Source organism: Giraffa tippelskirchi, chromosome 1, assembly GCF_054371585.1.
Source record: "Giraffa tippelskirchi isolate mGirTip1 chromosome 1, T2T-mGirTip1v1.2.pri, whole genome shotgun sequence".
Taxonomy (NCBI): Eukaryota; Metazoa; Chordata; class Mammalia; order Artiodactyla; family Giraffidae; genus Giraffa; species Giraffa tippelskirchi.
In genome coordinates this window covers 74,495,048-74,514,791 of record NC_137275.1, presented here as the reverse complement: position 1 = coordinate 74,514,791, position 19,744 = coordinate 74,495,048, and the positions used below count along the sequence as shown (strand labels likewise).

Sequence of the window (19,744 nt, the reverse complement as noted above, 5' to 3'; positions counted from 1 at the left end):
GTTTCCTTCTCCACAGTACCACTGACACAAGGCTTCTGTGTATGGTTTGGGATGACCATAGGCATTTATAGAATAGCTTACAGTTTTAAACTTAATATGAGATAGAAATGGCTCACAAAATTCATTTCCAACATGCTTATATCTCTCCTTTAATTCATTCTATAGCTATGATGCTGAAACATATTTCATGTTCTTCATTTTTTTCCAACTGTAATTAGACAGGAGTTCCTGGTTGGGCTCAGCCTTTAACCAAAATAATGTTATTTTCAATTAGAATGATTCTTAGGACACAGCACTGAACACAAGCCATTATTCAGTAAATTAACATTTACATTAACATTTAGATTTTTCAAAAAGATTATTTGGCTAAAATCAAAACTCTGGAGACATTCCAGAATAGGAAAAAATAAATATATCCATATATATGCATGCCTCAAAACATGGTGAATCCAATTACAGCTTTATTTTTTCAAACTTCTTATTTGCAGATTGTTTATTAGATGTACAATATTTTTAGAGTATCTTTTAGCTTTTAATATTCAGTATATTTTAAAATGATTATTATTCAGGAAAAAGTTCAGTAAAAGGCAATCATTCTCATAGCAAATTAAAGGAACAGGAAATAAATTCTGGTTTATCAACAATATTATCCTTGACTCATCATGTCATTGTTTATCCCAGCATTTGTCAACTAATTCTATCTAAAATCCATCAACCTTTGTACTAATCAGACCTAAAGAAGAAACTGTACTTCTCTACTAAAGAACAGAAGGATCATAGGGTGAGAGGACCCTATGAGATGTGAGCCTCTCAGAGGTCACTATCACGCTGTGACTGTGGATGAGATAAATCCTTTGTTGCTGTTTATGGCTATTTGAAGCGCTTCCTTCATTTTTTCCATTGTAGAATATTTAGGGAGGTCCAGAATATTATGACATGTCAGTGATCTTGGGAAATCTCTTTCACTGGATGTCTCAGGACAGCGAAACCGGATTCCTGTTTTCTGTATGCCTTTTACATGCAGTCTATCATTTCCTGTAAGAAACACTAAAAAGAAATAAACTTCAGTTAAGATAGTTCACAGAAAGAACAAAACTTAAAATGGAAAGGAAGAAATTAAACACTTCATTCAAAAATATTTATCGGGTCCCCTTGTGCAAAGAGAACTACATGGGACCATGTGGGGTTAAGAAAAATCATGACATTTGGTCTTTGTCTTTGGTGAGTTCACGATCTAGTTCGGGGGAAATTACATATGTGAAAAGATAACAGCAAGATACAAGGAGTTTAGTTTAGCTCAACTAAGAAGTATGATGTAAAGAGATAATGAAGGCACTGAGCCTCAAGGCAGGGAGAGAGGCGCCACGTTAGGGTGACAGGGAAGCTTCAGGTAGAAAGAAAAAAACCAGAGATAGAAGATATATGTGAACTCACTGAATGTACAGCCAACAGAATCCCTGGACTGAAGCAAAAGTTTCCCATTAAGAAAGAAGATTGGAAAGGTAGTTTGGGATTGTAGAGAAGTAGTTAAGTTTGTGGAAAAGTTGTCCTCAAACATCCTCAGTAGCAACAAAAATAGCAAGAAAGATGTGTTCGCATCTCAAGAAGAACTAAGAAATGGGATGAAAAATAAGAGAATAAGGCATTAAGTCTGACCTATGGAAAGCCAGGGTTCCCACCAAGAGAGGTTCTTATATCTTGGTGGGCTTGAACATGGGCTTTGAATTAGCCTGCTGGGTTCAAATTCTCATTCTGAAACTAACCAACTGTCTGAACATAGGCAAGCTACTAAATGATGCAAGCCTCTTTTTCCTCATATCTGAAGTGGGGGAAAATAAAAGTACCTGCTTTGTAAGGCTGCTATTAGGATAAAGGGAAGTAATAGTTATAAAGTAATCAGGACAGTGCCTGGTATAGAGTAAGTACAATGTAATAACACAACACAATATAAATGTTGTTATTATTATCATCATCAGTGGTCACTGGTACTAATAATCATTAATAGTATTTGAGACAGTTGACATTGCCCTAATTCCATAGGACTTTAGATAATGCTGCCATTGTGGCTCAGATGGTAAAGCATCTGCCTACAATGCAGGAGACCTGGGTTCAATCCCTGGGTTCAATCCCTGGGTCGGGAAGATCTCCTGGAGAAGGAAATGGCAACCCACTCCAGTATTCTTGCTTGGAAAATCCCATGGACGGAGAAGCCTGGTAGGCTACAGTCCATGGGGTCACAAAGAGTCGGACACGACTGAACGACTTCCCTTTCACTTTCACTTTAGATAGTTAAATAAATGTAGGAATGTGAGATAAAAGGCTCAATTAGGAGCCAACTAAAGTGAAGAGAGGAGACACAAACTGGGTCAGTGTAGACAAGGTAGTAAAATAACAATATCTTTATTACTATCATTTTTTAAAAATGGAAAACAGGCTTAAGTAAGAAAAAGAACACTGGTCTAGAAGGTAGGGGACCTACATTCTAACCCTTGCTTTGCCATTAACATTTGCGATACACTATTAATGACTTTATCTCAAATAAGTTATTTTAAAAGATATGTAATTATAGATTTATCTATTTCTGCAATACTTACAGAGGAATTTTCTCTTTTCATCCAAAGTTAATTTATGGAACGCTTTCCAAAACATCAGTATAGTAGGATGTGACTCATGGTATCCTTGCTCATAAACAGAATTCTTGAAAAAAAAGGAGAAATTGGGTTTTTAGGGGTAATTTTTGTTTGGAAGAATTGGGGGCACTTTAGTTATTACCTACCTTTTCAAATTGTTTCCAGTCATAGTCAGTAGTTCCAATTATTGCTGTCATTAGTTCTTCAGGCTTGAAATGTTTAAGTATCTCTTTGTCAAAAAGTTTATAAAATCCTCTCTGAAATTCCTCATAAACTGCCTTTACAGAGGTGTTGAAAATATAATCAACACACTTAGAAACATAGTCTTTCCTGAAGGAAGCAAAAAAAAAAAGGCCAATAATATACTTAACCAGTGACTAAACTATTCTCTACTTTGCCTTTTCATCATTTCTATTAAGAAAGAAAAGTTACATCTGCAGAGCACACAACGCTATATGACACAGGGCTATGAAAATATCTTGTCAGCTAGAAGAAGAAAATGTGGAGAATATGCAGAAGGATGAAGGCTTTGTTTTGCTCCCATTGCCCCAGCTACATTCAGGATGATATTTTAAAAACACCAATCTGAATATGTCATTCTCCTGCTTAAAATCTTTAAAAGACTTCTCATTGCCTTTAGCGTAAATTTCAAACCTCTTTAGCAGGATTAAAAAGGCCTCCATGGGTGAAGGGGGTCAAAAACAATGGCCTCCATGATGTGACCCTTGCCTGACTCAGCAGCCTCTTCCCACTGCTGTTTGAACCTCTGGCCGTGCTGACCTTCAGCTCACTGGCCTCACTGTCTCCCTTACAGTTAGGCCACAGCAGGCAGGGCTTCCTTTTCACTTGGCAACTTCCGTCACTCATCAGAATTCAAAATGAACATGACTTTCTCAGGGTTGGTCCTCTGTTCCTCTCTCTCTCCCCTCTCACAACACATCACTGTGTGTAAATTATGTCTGCAGAGATTGTCTTCTCCAATTTGTGATGAATTTCCTGAGAGCAGGTGTGCTACTGGAGATATTTCCACTAGCTATCACCCTAAAACATGCTAATCTCCTACCCTTTGAGCATCCCTCAAGGACCATCATGTCTGAATCAACCTCCTCTGTCCTCCCTTGTAACCAGTGGTGTGCTGGTAAATGTTCTACAACCAGCTTTCTTAAAAGGAGAGGGTAAAAGATGGAACCCTCATTTGCAGCATTTGCCAATTTCTGTGGTTTAACTATTTCCACCATGGCTGATTTCAAGCTACAAATGTTTTTAATGCTTTTGATAATAAACCTTCAACATTTTTGAAAATTTAACAATCAGCTCTCACAAGCTCCAGCATACCATTACCTGTCACACTCTAGTTTCTTGATTGGTTTTCATTTTCTTCAGAGTGTTCATCCTTATCTGACTTTCTATTACATAATAATTTATTGACTTTCTGCTCCACTGTAATTTCTGATCCAGATTTTGCATCTTTTTTTACTGCCATATCTCTGACACCTAGAACAGGGTCTAGTATAGAGTAGGGGCTCAAAAAATAATTGTTAAATGAATAGTGAAAAGTGTTGCAAAGTAAATATTTAATCTTGACTCCTTTCATCCCTTCTTTCCCCTGTAACCTTTTATCTTTTGAAAAAGATCAGAAGCTAAAATGATCATCTGGAAAGCCTGGGTAGCTCAGACGGTAAAGAATCTGCCTGAAATGCAGGAGACCTGGGTTCAGTCCCTGGGTTGGGAAGATCACTTGGAGGAAGGTATGGCAACCCACTCCAGTATTCTTGCTTGAAGAGTCCCCCTGGACAGAGGAGACTAGTGGGCTACAGTCCATGGGATCGCAAAGAGTCAGACACAACTGAGCGACTGAGCACAGCAAAAGACAAAATATATTTATAAAGCATAGTGATATAAACATTTTATGTGTATTCAAAACAGATGTGTGAGGTCTCAAAACTTACTTGTTGCTTTGGTCTACAAATACAGAAATCCCATTTGGAATTAAATCAACATCATTTTGGTCCCAGGATATCTGTAACCAAAATACATTCAGGTACCAAACATGAAAGAAAGTCTGAATAATCAACCACAAGACCATTATTGCTAGTACATTCTTCCCTATAAAACTTTAAATAACTAGGCATTAAATAATTATTTAAATAGTTCAATCATCTAAATATATATATAAATAAAAACATACCCTAGTATATGCTATATATTGCTTTATGCATATATCATTCCATTTAATTTTTTACAGTGTTCACATTGAATAATCACTATCTTTTCACTTTGAGAGTATATAGACATAAAGCTATATGGAGAAGGAAATGGCAACCCACTCTAGTACTCTTGCCTGGAGAATCCCAGGGACGGGGGAGCCTGGTGGGCTGCCGTCTATGGGGTCGCACAGAGTCGGACACGACTGACGCGACTTAGCAGACATAAAGCATCAAATGAGGGGCAAGTGGGGGAAAAGTCTTACAGTACAGAAGTATAATGCCCTTCAAAATACACATCCAATATATAAGATATATAATAAAAAATATTTTTAAAAATATTAAATATAAACTATAATCTGATTTTCATTAGTACTCACAGAAAAACGTATGCCAAGTTCTTCTTTAATGTCATTAGCATCATCATTTAGAACTTCTTGCAAACACCTAATGAAAATTTTGGTTTAAAATATATGTATTATTCTTGTACAACTTCAAAAGAAATAAATGGTCAATGGAAAAAATGTGAACAATATAAAAATTTATAAAGTGTATTAAAAGTCATGTAAATTGTCTTCTTCTCCACCTTCCCATTCCCTCTTCCTAGAGTTAACCTTTATAAGTTTGATTGGTCAGATTACTGCCTAACATGTAGACACTGCTGAATCTTGGTGGAAATTATAAGAAGGAGCCCCTTCCTCTAAACCAGCCCTTCCCCTGAACCAGGCCTTATTTTGTCTCCCAGGGGACATTTGGAAAAATCTGGAGACATCTTTGGTTGTCACAATTAAAGGGAGTGTTATGATTAAAGGGGGTCCCTTGGACTGCAAGATCAAACCAGTCAATCCTAAAGGAAATCAGTCCTAAATATTAATTGGAAGAATTGATGCTGAAGCTGAAACTCCAATACTTTGGCCATCTGATGCAAAGAACTGACTCACTGGAAAAGATCCTGATGCTGGGAAAGATTGAAGGCAGGAAGAGAAGGGGACGACAGAGGATGAGCTGGCTGGATGGCATTACTGACTCGATGGACATGAGTTTGAGCAAGCTTCCCTGATAATTCAGTTGGTAAAGAGTCTGCCTGCAATGCAGGAGACCCTGATTTGATTCCTGGGTTAGGAAGATCCGCTGGAGAAGAGATAGGCTACCCACTCCAGTATTCTTGGGTTTCCCTTGTGGCTCAGCTGGTGAAAAGAATCCACCTGCAATGCAGGAGACCTGGATTCGATCCCTGGGTTGAGAAGATCCCCTGGAGAAGAGAAAGGCTACCCACTCCAGTATTCTGGCCTGGAGAATTCCATGGACTGTAAAATCCTTGGGGTCGCAAAGAGTCTGACACGACGGAACGACTTTCACTTAGTACTGGCATCTAGTGGGTAGCAGCCCCGTATGCTGCTAGGCATCTCTACAATGTCCAGGTCAGTCTTCCACAACAAAGAATCATCTAGCCCAAAATGTCTGTACTGCCAAGGTCGAAAACCCTGCTCTATACTGTCAGAGTATATGGTATAAATCTAGCCAGTGTTTTCTTTCACTAACAGTACACAAGAAGAGACTCTTTTTCTTCCATCTGTTGCCAACTCTATGTTGTATGAAAAACTTTTTAACAGTTGTCAATCTGTAAGCAGAAAAATTATATCTCATTTTCATCTGCATTTTCCCGATTACTAGTAAGGTTGAGCATATTTTTTGAGTTTATATATATATCTATATAGTCATATTAATATTATACAAAGATATTAATCCATTGTCTATCATGTGTTGCCAGTTTTTTCCTTACAGAATATAGTTGGCCTTTTAACCCAGAACAAGTATTTTTCGATCCTTAAAAAATAAAGCCCATGGGCTTCCCTGCTGGCTCAGTGGTAAAGAATCTGCCTACAAATGCAGGAGACACAGGTTCAATCCCTGATCCGGGAAGATCCCACATGCTGCAGAGCAACTATGCCCGTGCGCCACAACTATTGAGCCTGTGCTCTAGAGTCTGGGAGCCGCAACTGCTGACGCATGTGCTGCAGCTACTGAAGCCTACATGCCCTAGAGCCTGTGCTCTGCAACAAGAGAAGCCACCACAATGAGAAGCTCAAGTACCACAACTAGAATAGCCCCCGATTCGCTGCATCTAGAGAAAGCCTGCCCAGCAATGAAGACCTAGCATAGCCAAAAAATAAATAAATAAATAAAAATTAAAAACCAAAGTTTGTGACATGCTGATTTATTGAAATAAGTGAAATATGACTAAATAGGGTTTATTTAAAATCAATATAGCATGCATGATTCTCATTACAAATATCATGTACTATCCAAAGCAACTATTTCCATCTGTATAAATTCAAGAGACTAGGTCACAGCTGTGTTTATTGTGCCATTGCTAATTAGAGGAGCATTTGGCTTTTTTCCACTTCTGAAGGTTTACTTGATTATAAGTCATACTAAAATTCAAATTCATCTAAAGAGCATGCACATTTATTGAAACTAAAGACCTTATCTGTGTGTCTCTGTGTGTATCTATGTGTCTGTAACATTATTTGTGTCTAAACAACTGAGACTGACTAGATACACAATCCTAAAAAAAAATTATATTTACTTACTTTCCAAAAGAAGGACTGAGTTCTTTTAAATCTTCCAATGATGGCTGCTGGTCCATAAGTTTCTTAAACAGAGCCAGTGGGAAAGGGAGGTAGACAACATTAAAATTATATAGGGAGAGTCCACACAGCATCCCAAAGAGGAAATATGTCTTCTTCTCAAACTTAGGCTAGAGAAGAAAAAAAAATCCTTTATGTATTATAAATAATCAATAATCCAAAAAGATAATTAGATTATGTATTATAAATAATCAATAATCCAAAAAGATAATTAGATTAGTAAAAAAAAGTTTGGTTCCTTTTCCTAAGAGTCAGAAACTAGAAACAAAATGAGATTCAGGAAAATAAAAATTTGATGTTCCTACCTAGGTTATAATACAATATAAAATTCTTCTGTAAGTTAAAATATAAATTTTAACAGTTCAGAATATTAAACAAATGAATTTGCTTTTTGTTACTGATAGCATATCTGGAATATGAAAAAACATGCTCAGTGAACCTTAAAAACAAAGGTTTCACTATTGAATTTTACAGTCTTTGTCTTCAAATTCACGTAGAAAAATGACACCAGGAAGGAAGGGTGTACTTTATCTATGCCTGCAGCAGGCATTACATGCCAGGAGTGTGTCAGAGGAGTGCTGGTCCCTTCAGCAATGCAGCCCTCAACCCAGGAGTGCTTACAGGGACAAGCATATGGGTCAGGGAAGGTGACTGATGCTGTTGACTATGAAGGTCTGTGGAAGGAAGGAGAGAGTCCTGATGAAATTGGCTTCACTCTTCTCTGCACTGTGTGGTCCTGGATGAAGTAAACACTGGCTACATCTGGCCAGGTCATCACTGCAGCCCAACTGACAGGTCACTATTCCAAGACATCAACTCCAGTGCCAGCTTTGCTGTTAGCTGATCACTGACTTTAGGCCTCCCATATAATAATCTGTGCTTTAATCTACTTGCTCTATTTACCTCCTAGTGTAATTGCCTGGGATAAATGTTAAAAATGCATTTGAATTTTGAAAATGAGTTAAAAGTTCAATACAAGTACTCTCCAAAGGTGACCTCTTCTAATCTAATCAGTCTTATTTCCTGTATTTGTAGAGAGTCCCCTGATTCTAGTGGATTTTGTCTCTTTGTTTTCTATCCAGCAGTATAGTATTCAGTAATGCTTAAGGGTAAGCACTGGGGGCTTTGGGATCAGAGTCTTAAATTTGTATCCTCACTTGGTCACTTGCAAGTTGAATATCCATTCAGTTCGCTTCAATTCAGTTGCTCAGTCGTGTCTGACTCTTTGCGACCCCATGGACTGCAGCATGTAAAGACACCCTGTCTATCACTAACTCCCGGAGTTCACTCAAACTCATGTCCATTGAGTTGATGATCCCATCCAACCATCTCATCCTCTATCGTCCCCTTCCCCTCCTGCCTTCACTCTTTCCCAACATCAGGGTCTTTTCAAATGAGACAGTTTTTCATATCAGGTGGCCAAAGTATTGGAGTTTCAGCTTCAATATCAGTCATTCCAATGAATATTCAGGACTGATTTCCTTTAGGATGGACTGGTTGGATCTCCTTGCAGTCCGAGAGACTGTCAAGAGTCTTTTCCAGCACCACAGTTCAAAAGCATCAATTCCTTAGTGCTCAGCTTTCATTATAGTCCAACTCTCACATCCATACATGACTACTGGAAAAACCATAGCCTTGACTAGATGGACCTTTGTTGGAAAAGTAATGTGTCTGCATTTTAAGATGCTGTCTAGATTGGTCATTAATTTCCTTCCAAGGAGCAAGTGTCTTTTAATTCCATGGCTGCAGTCACCATCTGCAGTGATTTTGAAGCCCAAAAAAATAAAACTTGTCACTGTTTCCCCATCTATTTGCCATGAAGTGATGGGACCAGATGCCATGATCTTAGTTTTCTGAATGTTGAGTTTTAAGCCATCTTTTTCACTCTCCTCTCTCACTTTCATCAAGAGGCTCTTTAGTTCTTCTTTACTTTCTGCCATAAGGGTGGTGTTATCTGCATATCTGAGGTTATTGATATTTCTCACAGCAATCTTGATTCCAGCTTGTGCTTCCTCCAGCCCAGCGTTTCTCATGATATACTCTGCATATAAGTTAAATAAGCAGGGTGACAATATACAGCCTTGATGTACTCCTTTCTTTATTTGGAACCCGTCTGTTGTTCCATGTCCAGTTCTAACTGTTGCTTCCTGACCTGCATACAGATTTCTCAAGAGGCAGGTAAGCTGGTCTGGTATTCCCATCTCTTTCAGAATTTTCCACAGTTTGTTGTGATCCACACAGTCAAAGGCTTTGGCATAGTCAATAAAGCAGAAGTAGATGTTTTTCTGGAACTCTCTTGCTTTTTCAGTTATCCGGCGGATGTTGGCAATTTGATCTCTGGTTCCTTTGCCTTTTCTAAATCCAGCTTGTACGTCTGGAAGTTCGTGGTTCACATACTGTTGAAGCCTGGCTTGGAGAATTTTGAGCATTACTTTACTAGCATGTGAGATAAGTGCAATTGTGCGGTAGTTTGAGCATTCTTTGGCATTGCCTTTCTTTGGGATCAGAATGAAAACTGACCTTTCCCAGTCCTGTGGCCACTGTGGAGTTTTCCAAATTTTCTGGCATATTGAGTGCAGCACTTTCACAGGATCATCTTTTAGGATTTGAAATAGCTCAACTGGAATTCCATCACCTCTACTAGCTTTGTTCATAGTAATGCTTTCTAAGGCCCACTTGACTTCGCATTCCAGGATGTCTGGCTCTAGGTGAGTGATCACACCATCATGATTATCTGGGTTGTGAAGATCTTTTTTGTATAGTTCTTCTATGTATTCTTGCCACCTCTTCTTAATATTTTCTGCTTCTGTGAGGTCCATATGATTTCTCTCCTTTATTGTGCCTATCCTTGCATGAAATGTTCCCTTTGTATTTCTAATTTGCTTGAAAAGATCTCTAGTCTTTCCCATTCTATTGTTTTCCTCTATTTCTTTGCACTGATCACTGAGGAAGGCTTTCTTATCTCTTTGCTAGTCTTTGGAACTGTGCATTCAAATGAGTATATCTTTCCTTTTCTCCTTTGCTTTTTGCTTCTCTTCTTTTCACAGCTATTTGTAAGGCCTCCTCAGACAGTCATTTTGCATTTGTGCATTTCTTTTTCTTGGGGATGGTCTTGATTCTTTTCTCCTATACAATGTCATGAACCTCCATCCATAGTTCTTCAGGCATTCTGTCTATCAGATATAATCCCTTGAATCTATTTGTCACTTCCACTGTATAATAGTAAGGGATTTGATTTAGGTCATATCTGAATGACCTAGTGGTTTCCCCTACTTTCTTCAATTAAAGTCTGAATTTGGCAATAAAGAGTTCATGATCTGAGCCACAGTCAGCTCCCGGTCTTGTTTGTGCTGACTGTATGTAGCTTCTCCATCTTTGGCTGCAAAGAATATAATCAATCTGAATTCAGTATTGATCATCTGGTGATGTCCACGTGTAGAGTCTTCTCTTGTGTTGTTGGAAGAGGGTGTTTGCTATGACCAGTGCGTTCTCTTGGCAAAACTCTGTTAGACTTTGCCCTGCTTCATTCTGTACTCCAAGGCCAAATCTGCCTATTACTCCAGGTATCTCATTACTTCCTACTTTTGCATTCCAGTCTCCTATCATGAAAAGCACATCTTTTTTGGGTGTTAGCTCTAGAAGGTCTTGTAGGTCTTCATAGAACCATTCAACTTCAGTTTCTTCAGCATTACTGGTTGGAGCATAGACTTGGATTACTGTGATATTGAATGGTTTGCCTTGGAAATGAACAGAGATCATTCTGCCGTTTTTGAGATTGCATCCAAGTACTGCATTTCAGACTCTTTTGTTGACTATGACGGCTACTCCATTTCTTTTAAGGGATTCTTGCCTACAGTAGTAGATATAGTGGGCATCTTATTTAAATTCACCCATCCAGTCCATCTTAGTTCAATGATTCCTAGAATGTCGATGTTTACTCTTGCCATCTCCTGTTTGACCACTTCTAATTTGGACCTAACATTCCAGGTTCCTATGCAATATTGCTCTTTACAGCATCAGCATCAGACTTTGCTTCTATCACCAGTCACACCCACCACAGGGTGTTGTTTTTGCTTTGGCTCCGTCTCTTCATTCTTTCAGGAGTTATTTTCCACTGATCTCTAATAGCATATTGGGTACCTACCGACCTGGGGAATTCATCTTTCAGTGTTCTAATTTTTTGCCTTTTCATACTGTTCACAGGGTTCTCAAGGCAAGAATACCAAAGTGGTTTGCCATTCTCTTCTCCAGTGGGCCTCATTTTGTCAGAACTCTCTACCATGACCTTTCCTTCTTGGGTGGCCCTACAAGGCATGGTCATAGTTTCACTGAGTTAGACAAGCCTGTGGTCCATGTGATCAGATTGATTAGTTTTCTGTGATTGTGGTTTTCAGTCTGTCTGACTTCTGATGGAGAAGGATAAGAGGCTTATGGAAGCTTCCTGATGGGAAAGACTGACTCAGGGGGAAATTGGGTCTTGTTCTGATGGGCAGGGCCATGCTCAGTAAATCTTTAATCCAATTTTCTGTTAATGGGTGGAGCTGTGTTCCCTCCCTGTTATTTACCTGGCGCCAAACTATGGTGGAAGTAATGAATATCTGTAGACAGTTTATTTAATCTCTCTGAGCCTCAGTTTCTTCATCTGTCAAATGGGGCAAACCACCTATCTCATAGAGTTGATATGAGGTTTATTTTCTTCTTTTCCATTCCCTACTTGCATTGTTTTGATATATTTAGTCCCTATCCTTCGTCATTAACCTCAGGGCTCCATTTTCCAATGACACTCTTTCCAATCACTTCAGTCCCCCTTGATTTCTTCAGTCCTAAGAAAGAATCCCTTAAATTTGTATAGTGACCTAAAGTTTTCATGGAGCTTCACATTTTGACATACCTTTTATCTTGTTTTAATCTCACAATAGCTCTATAAAGCAGGCAGAATAGAAACTAGTTTTGCTAGTACTCAGGCATTTTTACAGTTGAGGAAACTGAAAACTCAGAGAGGTTAAATTACACACCCATCATCACTCAAGACTAGATCTCTGGGCTTCTGATCTCACAAGAGTGCTTCCTTCCCTATCCTACTTATTTCCCAACAACTTACAACAGACCCTGATGCCGGGAAAGATCAAAGGCAGGAAGAGAAGGGGACAACAGAGGATGAGATGGTTGGATGGCATCACCGCCTTGAGGTACATGAGTATGAGCAAGCTCCAGGAGTTGGTGATGGACAGGGAAGCCTGGCGTGCTGCAGTCCGTGGGGTTGCAAAGAGTCAGAGACGACTGAGCAACTGAACTGAACTGAACTGATTACAACACAAAGTCAGCAGTACAAAATGTCAAAAAATTGCTAAAATTTCTGGTATTTTAGTCTTATTGCTCTATCTACATATATAAAATGTTTTCAAAGGAAAGAGATTGTGTTATCCACTAATCTGAATCTTCCATAGTATTTAATACAATGTGGGAACTTCAAGCAACAGCCGGTAAATACTTGCTGGTTGACCCCACCAATGGCACACCTTAGCCACTCCTATCTTTTAGTGATTCATTCGTTCTCAAAAAGATGTTTAGTGGCTAAACAACATCTAGTCACTAAATTGTGTCCAGTTCTTTCAGGACTCCCTGGACTGTAGCCTGCCAGGCTCCTCTGTCCATGGATTTTTCCAGGCAAAAATATTGGAGTGGATGGCTTCTCCAGGGTATCTTTCCACCCAAGGATCGAATCCACATCTCCTGCATTAGCAAGCAGATTCTTTACCACTGAGCCACCTGGGAAGCCCTTCTAATAAGATACAAAACACCTTTTAGTACTTTTTCACTCCCATTCATGTTCTCTTTCTGCACCATTTTCTTTCTGGGTTCCAAACTCCACCATATCATTTGAAAGAGTATTTGGAAGTTTATGGGAAAAGAGATCAATAAATTGAAGTTCAACATGTGATTCTTTCTTGTTAGAATTATTTGCTCTCTGTTACTAATAGAGAAGGCTTCCCTTGTGGCTCAGCTGGTAGAGAGTCCGCCTGCAATTCCGGAGACCCGGGTTCAATCCCTGCATCAGGAAGATCCCCTGGAGGAAGGCATGGCAATCCACTCCAGTATTCTTGCCTGGAGAACCCCATGGACAGAGAACTTTGGTGGGCTACAGTCCACACAGTCACATAGAGTCGGACATGACTTAATGACTAACACACACACACACACTAATAGAGAAATGAAGTTTTTACTACTTTAAGAAAATGTTTACATATAGAGAATCTTTGTAAAAATATAATCACTGCAGAAATGAATCATCTTATTAGAATTAGCAATTATCCTAGGATTCTGTTAACAATTTCTCTCCTAGTTTGAAACTCTAGATTACTGCCTCTAAAAATTTAGGAAACCACCCAATATTCAACAAAGTGTAATACATCTAAACAACGGAATACTACTCAGCAATAGAAAGGAATGAACTATGATAGATACAACAACACACATGATTCTCAATATCATTATGCCGAATGAAAGGACAGACACAAACACTACTTATGATTCCATTTATGTAAAATTCTAGGAAATTCAAATCATAGTGACAGAAATCGAATCAGTGGTTCCACAGGCATGGGGCAGGGAATAGAAGCAGGGAGAAGCAGGATCAGAAAGGAACCTGAGGAAACTCTAGGGGATGATGGATGTGTTCACTGTCTTTTGTTTTCATTTTCTTGAATTTCATGGGCATAGACATACATCAAAATGTATCAAAGTAGACATTTTATGTACCATTTATCATATCTCAAATATACCTTATTCAAGCTGTTTAAAAATTTAATGTTCATACGAATCATCTGGGGATCTTATAAAAATATATATTCTGATCTGGGCCTGAGATTCTGCTTTTCTAACAGTTCCAGGTAATGTTGGAACTTCCACTCTGTGGACCACATTTTGAGTAGCAAGGCTTTATGTGACCTAATTTTACATTAGCAGGTATTGTGTTCATTTACAGCATATGGTATACTTTTTCTGTTCTGAAAAACCATAAGAGAACAAATAAAAGACTTACGTTGACAGGAAACCACATGTAGGAACCCTCTTCAGGATATATGAACATTCCATATTCTTTCTTGGTCATAGATTCAAATATACAGTGAAAAAACTCAGACTTCACCCCTTCCCCCACAGAACGAATTTCTTTAATAAATTCAACCTGAGAAAAGAGAACATTGTCAGGTCCAGATTTAAAATATAATGCCTTGACCTTTACAGAAAAGTTTTAAGCCTCCTGCCATCACCAGAATTCCCAGAATCCACTCTCCTTATCTAACTGTACTGTGTTGTCCCTCACTTTGCTTCTGATCCGTGGGTGCCATGAACCTGTTTACTGTCAGATTACTGTATAGTGTACATAGGTTCCTCCCATGGCCACATGAGCCAAGTGAAGTGAGATTCTGGCAACACTCAACATTCACCAATTATGTTGACCAGCATCTTGAACCAAATTTTGATGTGCTTCAAACCCCTGAGCCACTAAATTCCTCAATTTTTCTCTCTCGTCTAGCTTCCTCTCATCAGTCAGGCTTTACAACTTAGGCTGCAGTCAACAAATATTTGGTTTCTCCTGCCTCTCCCCTCATTAGGACTTCAGATAAACAGCTCTCTCTGTCAGCCTGGACATGGCACCTTTGTTGGAAATTTCAGAGCTGACTGCCCAGAGCCCTCATGTGAGCATCAATAAGAACTGGTCCCTCTTTTCTAAAGTCTACCTCTGGGATTTGTAGTGTGAGTACTATCTTAGATTTCCTCCTATCTCTCTAACTACTCTTTGTTGTAAATGTTTATGTATTTATTTGGCTGTGTCAGGTCTTAATTGTGGTATGTGGTATCTTTAGTTGGGACATGCAAGATCTTTAGTTGCAGCATATGAACTCTTAGTTGTGGCATGCATAATCTAGTTACCTGACCAGGGATCGAACCCAGGCCTCCTGCATTGGGAGTGTAGAGTCTTATCCACTGGACCACTGGGGAAGTCCCACTAACTACTCCTTCTATACTTCCCTTCCTGTCTGTTTCTTTTTATCTTTTTAATGTAAGCATCACCGAGCTTCACCAAGAGTTCTCTTTCACGTCTCTTTACCTAGATTTAGCTTCTTGGCCTTGTCCATCATCACCAAGGGCCTGCCTCACATTCCATTAAGATACACCAATAATAAATTAAGCTTGCTTCTGATTTTCTTACTTCCACTCATTTATCCTAGCAAGATTGTCTTTGCTATGGTCAGGACGTGCTCATAAAGAGCCTTGTTGAGAGTCTATATTTTGATTGGATTTCTCTTGAAGTTTACCTTCTTACCTGTTTCTCATTTCCTGTAGGCCGAATCACTTTCTATTGATTTCCTCATAATCAAGATTTAGAGGAAAATAGGTACACAGGGAGACAAAAACTAGAAAGCCTAGCTTATAAAATCCTTTCCTCGTTTTCCATCAGAGTCCTGTGCTGGGGAACATATTTTTGCTCTCTGAGGCCCAACTCTCAGAGTCTGACTTCCTCTCTGAGAATCTAAGTTTTCCCTTCTTGGCTGATATCAGGAAAATGCCCTCCCTTCTGGACAGATGCCAGCTCTCACCTGCAAAGTTAATCTTTATTCTGTGGGCAAAGGATCTGAGGTACCACACAGTAAAAACCCTATAGATGCCCCCAAGGATGAAGTGAAGGGTGGCTAGGAAATGGAACCAACACAGTGGAAAGTCTGTGACTAAAACTAGAGCCAAAATGCAGTAAAAGTATCCATTCTAACCGCCGCTTGCTGAATGCATTCATTGCCCCAATTCTTCACTCCTCCTTGGCCCAGGTCTTTCGCATGTGGCTTTACAGTTCCTCTCATTAAAAAGGCTGAGCATATTTTGCCAGCCCTTGACTTGAATTCAGCCATGTGACTTGCTTTGACTAAAACAATGTTTGTTGTGTAACTGCGCTTGCTATCTTTTTTTTTTTTGGCAGTGGCTTGGCAGGGTGGGTGTGGAGGGGCCTTGCTATCTTGTACCTCTGACACTGATATGAAAACATGTTTGTGGGTCCTAAGAAGAAGATGGAAAACATAGGAGTCAGGGCCAGACTGCCTGAGCCAGGCCAATCCTAAGTAACCAATCCCTAGCCAACTCTCAAACATGTAAACAGGTACAGACAAACTCTGAAAAGCCACCCAGATGAGTTCAACTTAGAGAGTAGACTCTCTGCTGCACTGCAGATCTGTAAAATTACTATTTTAAGTCACTATGCTTTGGGATGGTTCATTATGAAGCATTTCTGTAGCCAAAGGTAACTAACTAGTAGTCAACCCATAGCTCCAATGGTCAATTAAACATCCTGTAGGTTTTCTCTGAAGGGTAAGCAAGGAATTCTGGAAACCATTAGGCTGATAACTATAGTTGCAAATACAGGTTCTCCTTGTACCACATTATATAAATGTTTTCCCCACACACATTAGTAAAAATATTATGGGGGTTTTTAGCATACCACTAATATTTTCTGGAGGTCAGTGTCTTCAGCTTGGCTTAACTGACACAGAGCATCCGCAACTAAGTGACTTCGTCTGACTCTAAGTGTAAATTGAGGGGATTCATCCCTTCTTTGCAGAATTTTTCCCCCCAAATCCATGTAGTTGGTCATTTCAGAATCCTAGAAAAAGAAATATTTTAGGAATCCTCATAGGAATACTAGGAATTGTTTAATATTTCAAATAAACATTTTCTATAGCATACATTTAAACCAACCATTGCTATATATACTCATATTGTAATTATTTAAGTAAAAGAGCATTGTATCTATAATTTGGAAGACAAAGAGATCATAAGATCTATGGCACCAAGGAATTGTGCAAAATAATGGAATACTGCTGCTGCTGCTGCTAAGTCGCTTTAGTCGTGTCCGACTCTGTGCGACCCCATAGACGGCAGCCCATCAGGCTCCCCCGTCCCTGGGATTCTCCAGGCAAGAATACTGGAGTGGGTTGCCATTTCCTTCTCCAGTGCATGAAAGGGAAAAGTGAAAGTGAAGTCGCTCAGTCGTGTCCAACTCTTAGCGACCCCATGGACTGTAGCCTACCAGGCTCCTCCGTCCATGGGATTTTCCAGGCAAGAGTACTGGAGTGGGGTGCCATTGCCTTCTCCGAATGGAATACTACACAGCCATAAAAAAAACCTAACAAAATTTTGCCTTTTGCAGCAACATGGACGGACTTGGAGGGCATTTTGCTAAGTGAAGTACAGCATATGGAAAAGGACAAATTCTGTATGATATCATTTACATGTGGAATCTAAAAACTACAACAAACTGGTGAATAAAACAAAAAAGAAGCAGACTTGCAGATACAGAGAAAAACTAGTGTTTACCAGTGGGGAGAGGGAAGCTGGGAGGGGCAATATAGGGATAGAGGGGAAGGGGTACAAATCATTAGATAGAAAATAAGCTACAAGTATATATTGTCCAACACAGGGAATATAGCCAATATTTTATAATAGCTATAAATGAAATATAACCTTTAAAAATTGTGAATCACTATATTGTATGTCTGTAATTTATATAATATTGTACACCAACTATGATTTACTTTTTTTTTTTTTAAAAAAAAGATTGATGGGAAATGTTGCAGTGGAAGAATGTGGTCACCATCTGAACCCACTGATGAATCTCAGCATGAACAAAAGTGAAACCACCAGAAATAATGTACTGAAATATGGAGAGGTGAAAAGAAATTGGGCCTGGAATTTGCTTTAAAATACTTAATAAAAATATGGGAATTCCCTAGTGGCCCAGAGGTTAGGACTTCGAGCTTTCACTGCTGAGGGTGAGGGATCAATCCCTGTCGGGAACTAAGATCCTACAAGCTGCATGCCACACCCAAAAAAAGAAACTTTGGAAAAATAATAACAACTAAAAATTTAAAAAATGAAGTATGGCAAAATGTTGATGACTGTTGAAAATTTGTGCTGGGGTTTAATACACCATTATCTTGTATATATTTGAAAATTTTACGTAATAAAAAATAAGACATACATACCAGCATTCTTATATGGGAATCAGCTTGCAATAATTTAATTTTGGATACCAAATTAAAGACAAATGGAAAATCACTGAAAATAATAGGACTGAAGTTTTCTGTAGGTGTCTAAAAATTAAAAAGAGAGAATAATTTTGATAATCAAAAGAAAAGGAAACCTTCATTCCTTTACCTCACTACCTTAAATTATTTACCTCCATACTTTATAGAATCTATTTTTAAGAATCTAAATTATCTAGAAACAAATTTCTAGGAAAATGCATTTGCTTTGTGGCTGAAAGATGTTTTAAATTATCCAAGAGCATCTACTTTAGCAAATTGAGCATTACAATGAGGACATTTTCAGATCTTAACTTACAAAGGAGCTACATAGCTATTAATGTGTTTCCTTTTTAAAGTACAAAGAATATTTAAAAAGTAAAATATTATTCTTACCTGGTTTTTTTCCCTATTGATCACTCTTATTCTGTCTTCATAAAAGTTCAACAAACAGGAGAATTCATTTATGTGGAACATATCCTCTGGTAATCGACAGTTAGTTTTGTTTACCTAAAAGAAAATACAACCTGTGATATTTATTTTCTATCAATCTATTTTTCTATATGCCTCAGTTCAGTTCAGTCACTCAGTTGTGTCCAGCTTTTTGCGATCCCATGGACCACAGCACGCCAAGCCTCCCTGTCCATCACTAACTCCTGGAGTTTACCCAAACCCATGTCCATCGAGGCGGTGATGCCATCCAACAATCTCATCCTCTATCATCCCCCTATTCTCCTGCCTTCAATCTTTCCCAGCATCAGGGTCTTTTCAAATGAGTCAGCTCTTCACATCAGGTGGCCAAAGTATTAGAGTTTCAGCTTCAATATCAGTCCTTCCAATAAACACTCAGGACTGATCTCCTTTACGATGGACTGGTTGGATATCCTTGCAGTCTAAGGGACTCTCAAGAGTCTTCTCCAACACCACAGTTCAAAAGCATCAATTCTTCAGCACTCAGCTTTCTTTATAGTCCAACTCTCACATCCATACATGACTACTGGAAAAACCATAGACTTGACTAGACGGACCTTTGTTGGCAAGGTAATGTCTCTGCTTTTTAATAAGCTGCCTAGGCTGGTCATAACTTTCCTTGCAAGGAGTAAGCATCTTTTAATTTCATGGCTGCAGTCACCATCTGCACTGATTTTGGAGCCACCGAAAATAAAGTCTGTCACTGTTTCCAC

At 38.9% G+C, this 19,744-nt stretch overlaps 1 protein-coding gene across 9 annotated transcripts in view; it reads right to left on the bottom strand.

The window, feature by feature from the left end:
* Positions 1–441: 441 nt before the first annotated feature.
* HERC6 (HECT and RLD domain containing E3 ubiquitin protein ligase family member 6) overlaps positions 442–19,744 on the bottom strand; it is a 138,230-nt gene continuing 118,927 nt past the window's right edge. For 7 of the 9 annotated variants that reach the window (XM_081593931.1, XM_081593940.1, XM_081593960.1 and 4 more), the window contains 10 exons: positions 18,957–19,070; positions 18,522–18,629; positions 16,979–17,140; positions 14,528–14,671; positions 7,429–7,595; positions 5,215–5,281; positions 4,580–4,650; positions 2,777–2,960; positions 2,595–2,697; positions 442–1,047 (listed from right to left, as the gene is read on the bottom strand). In XM_081593931.1, coding sequence (XP_081450057.1) covers positions 824–1,047; positions 2,595–2,697; positions 2,777–2,960; positions 4,580–4,650; positions 5,215–5,281; positions 7,429–7,595; positions 14,528–14,671; positions 16,979–17,140; positions 18,522–18,629; positions 18,957–19,070 — 1,344 coding nt within the window. In that variant the 3' untranslated portion in view covers positions 442–823. The remainder of the gene's footprint in view (positions 1,048–2,594; positions 2,698–2,776; positions 2,961–4,579; positions 4,651–5,214; positions 5,282–7,428; positions 7,596–14,527; positions 14,672–16,978; positions 17,141–18,521; positions 18,630–18,956; positions 19,071–19,744) is intronic. The other 2 variants (XM_081593923.1, XM_081593912.1) reach the window with 2 other exon arrangements.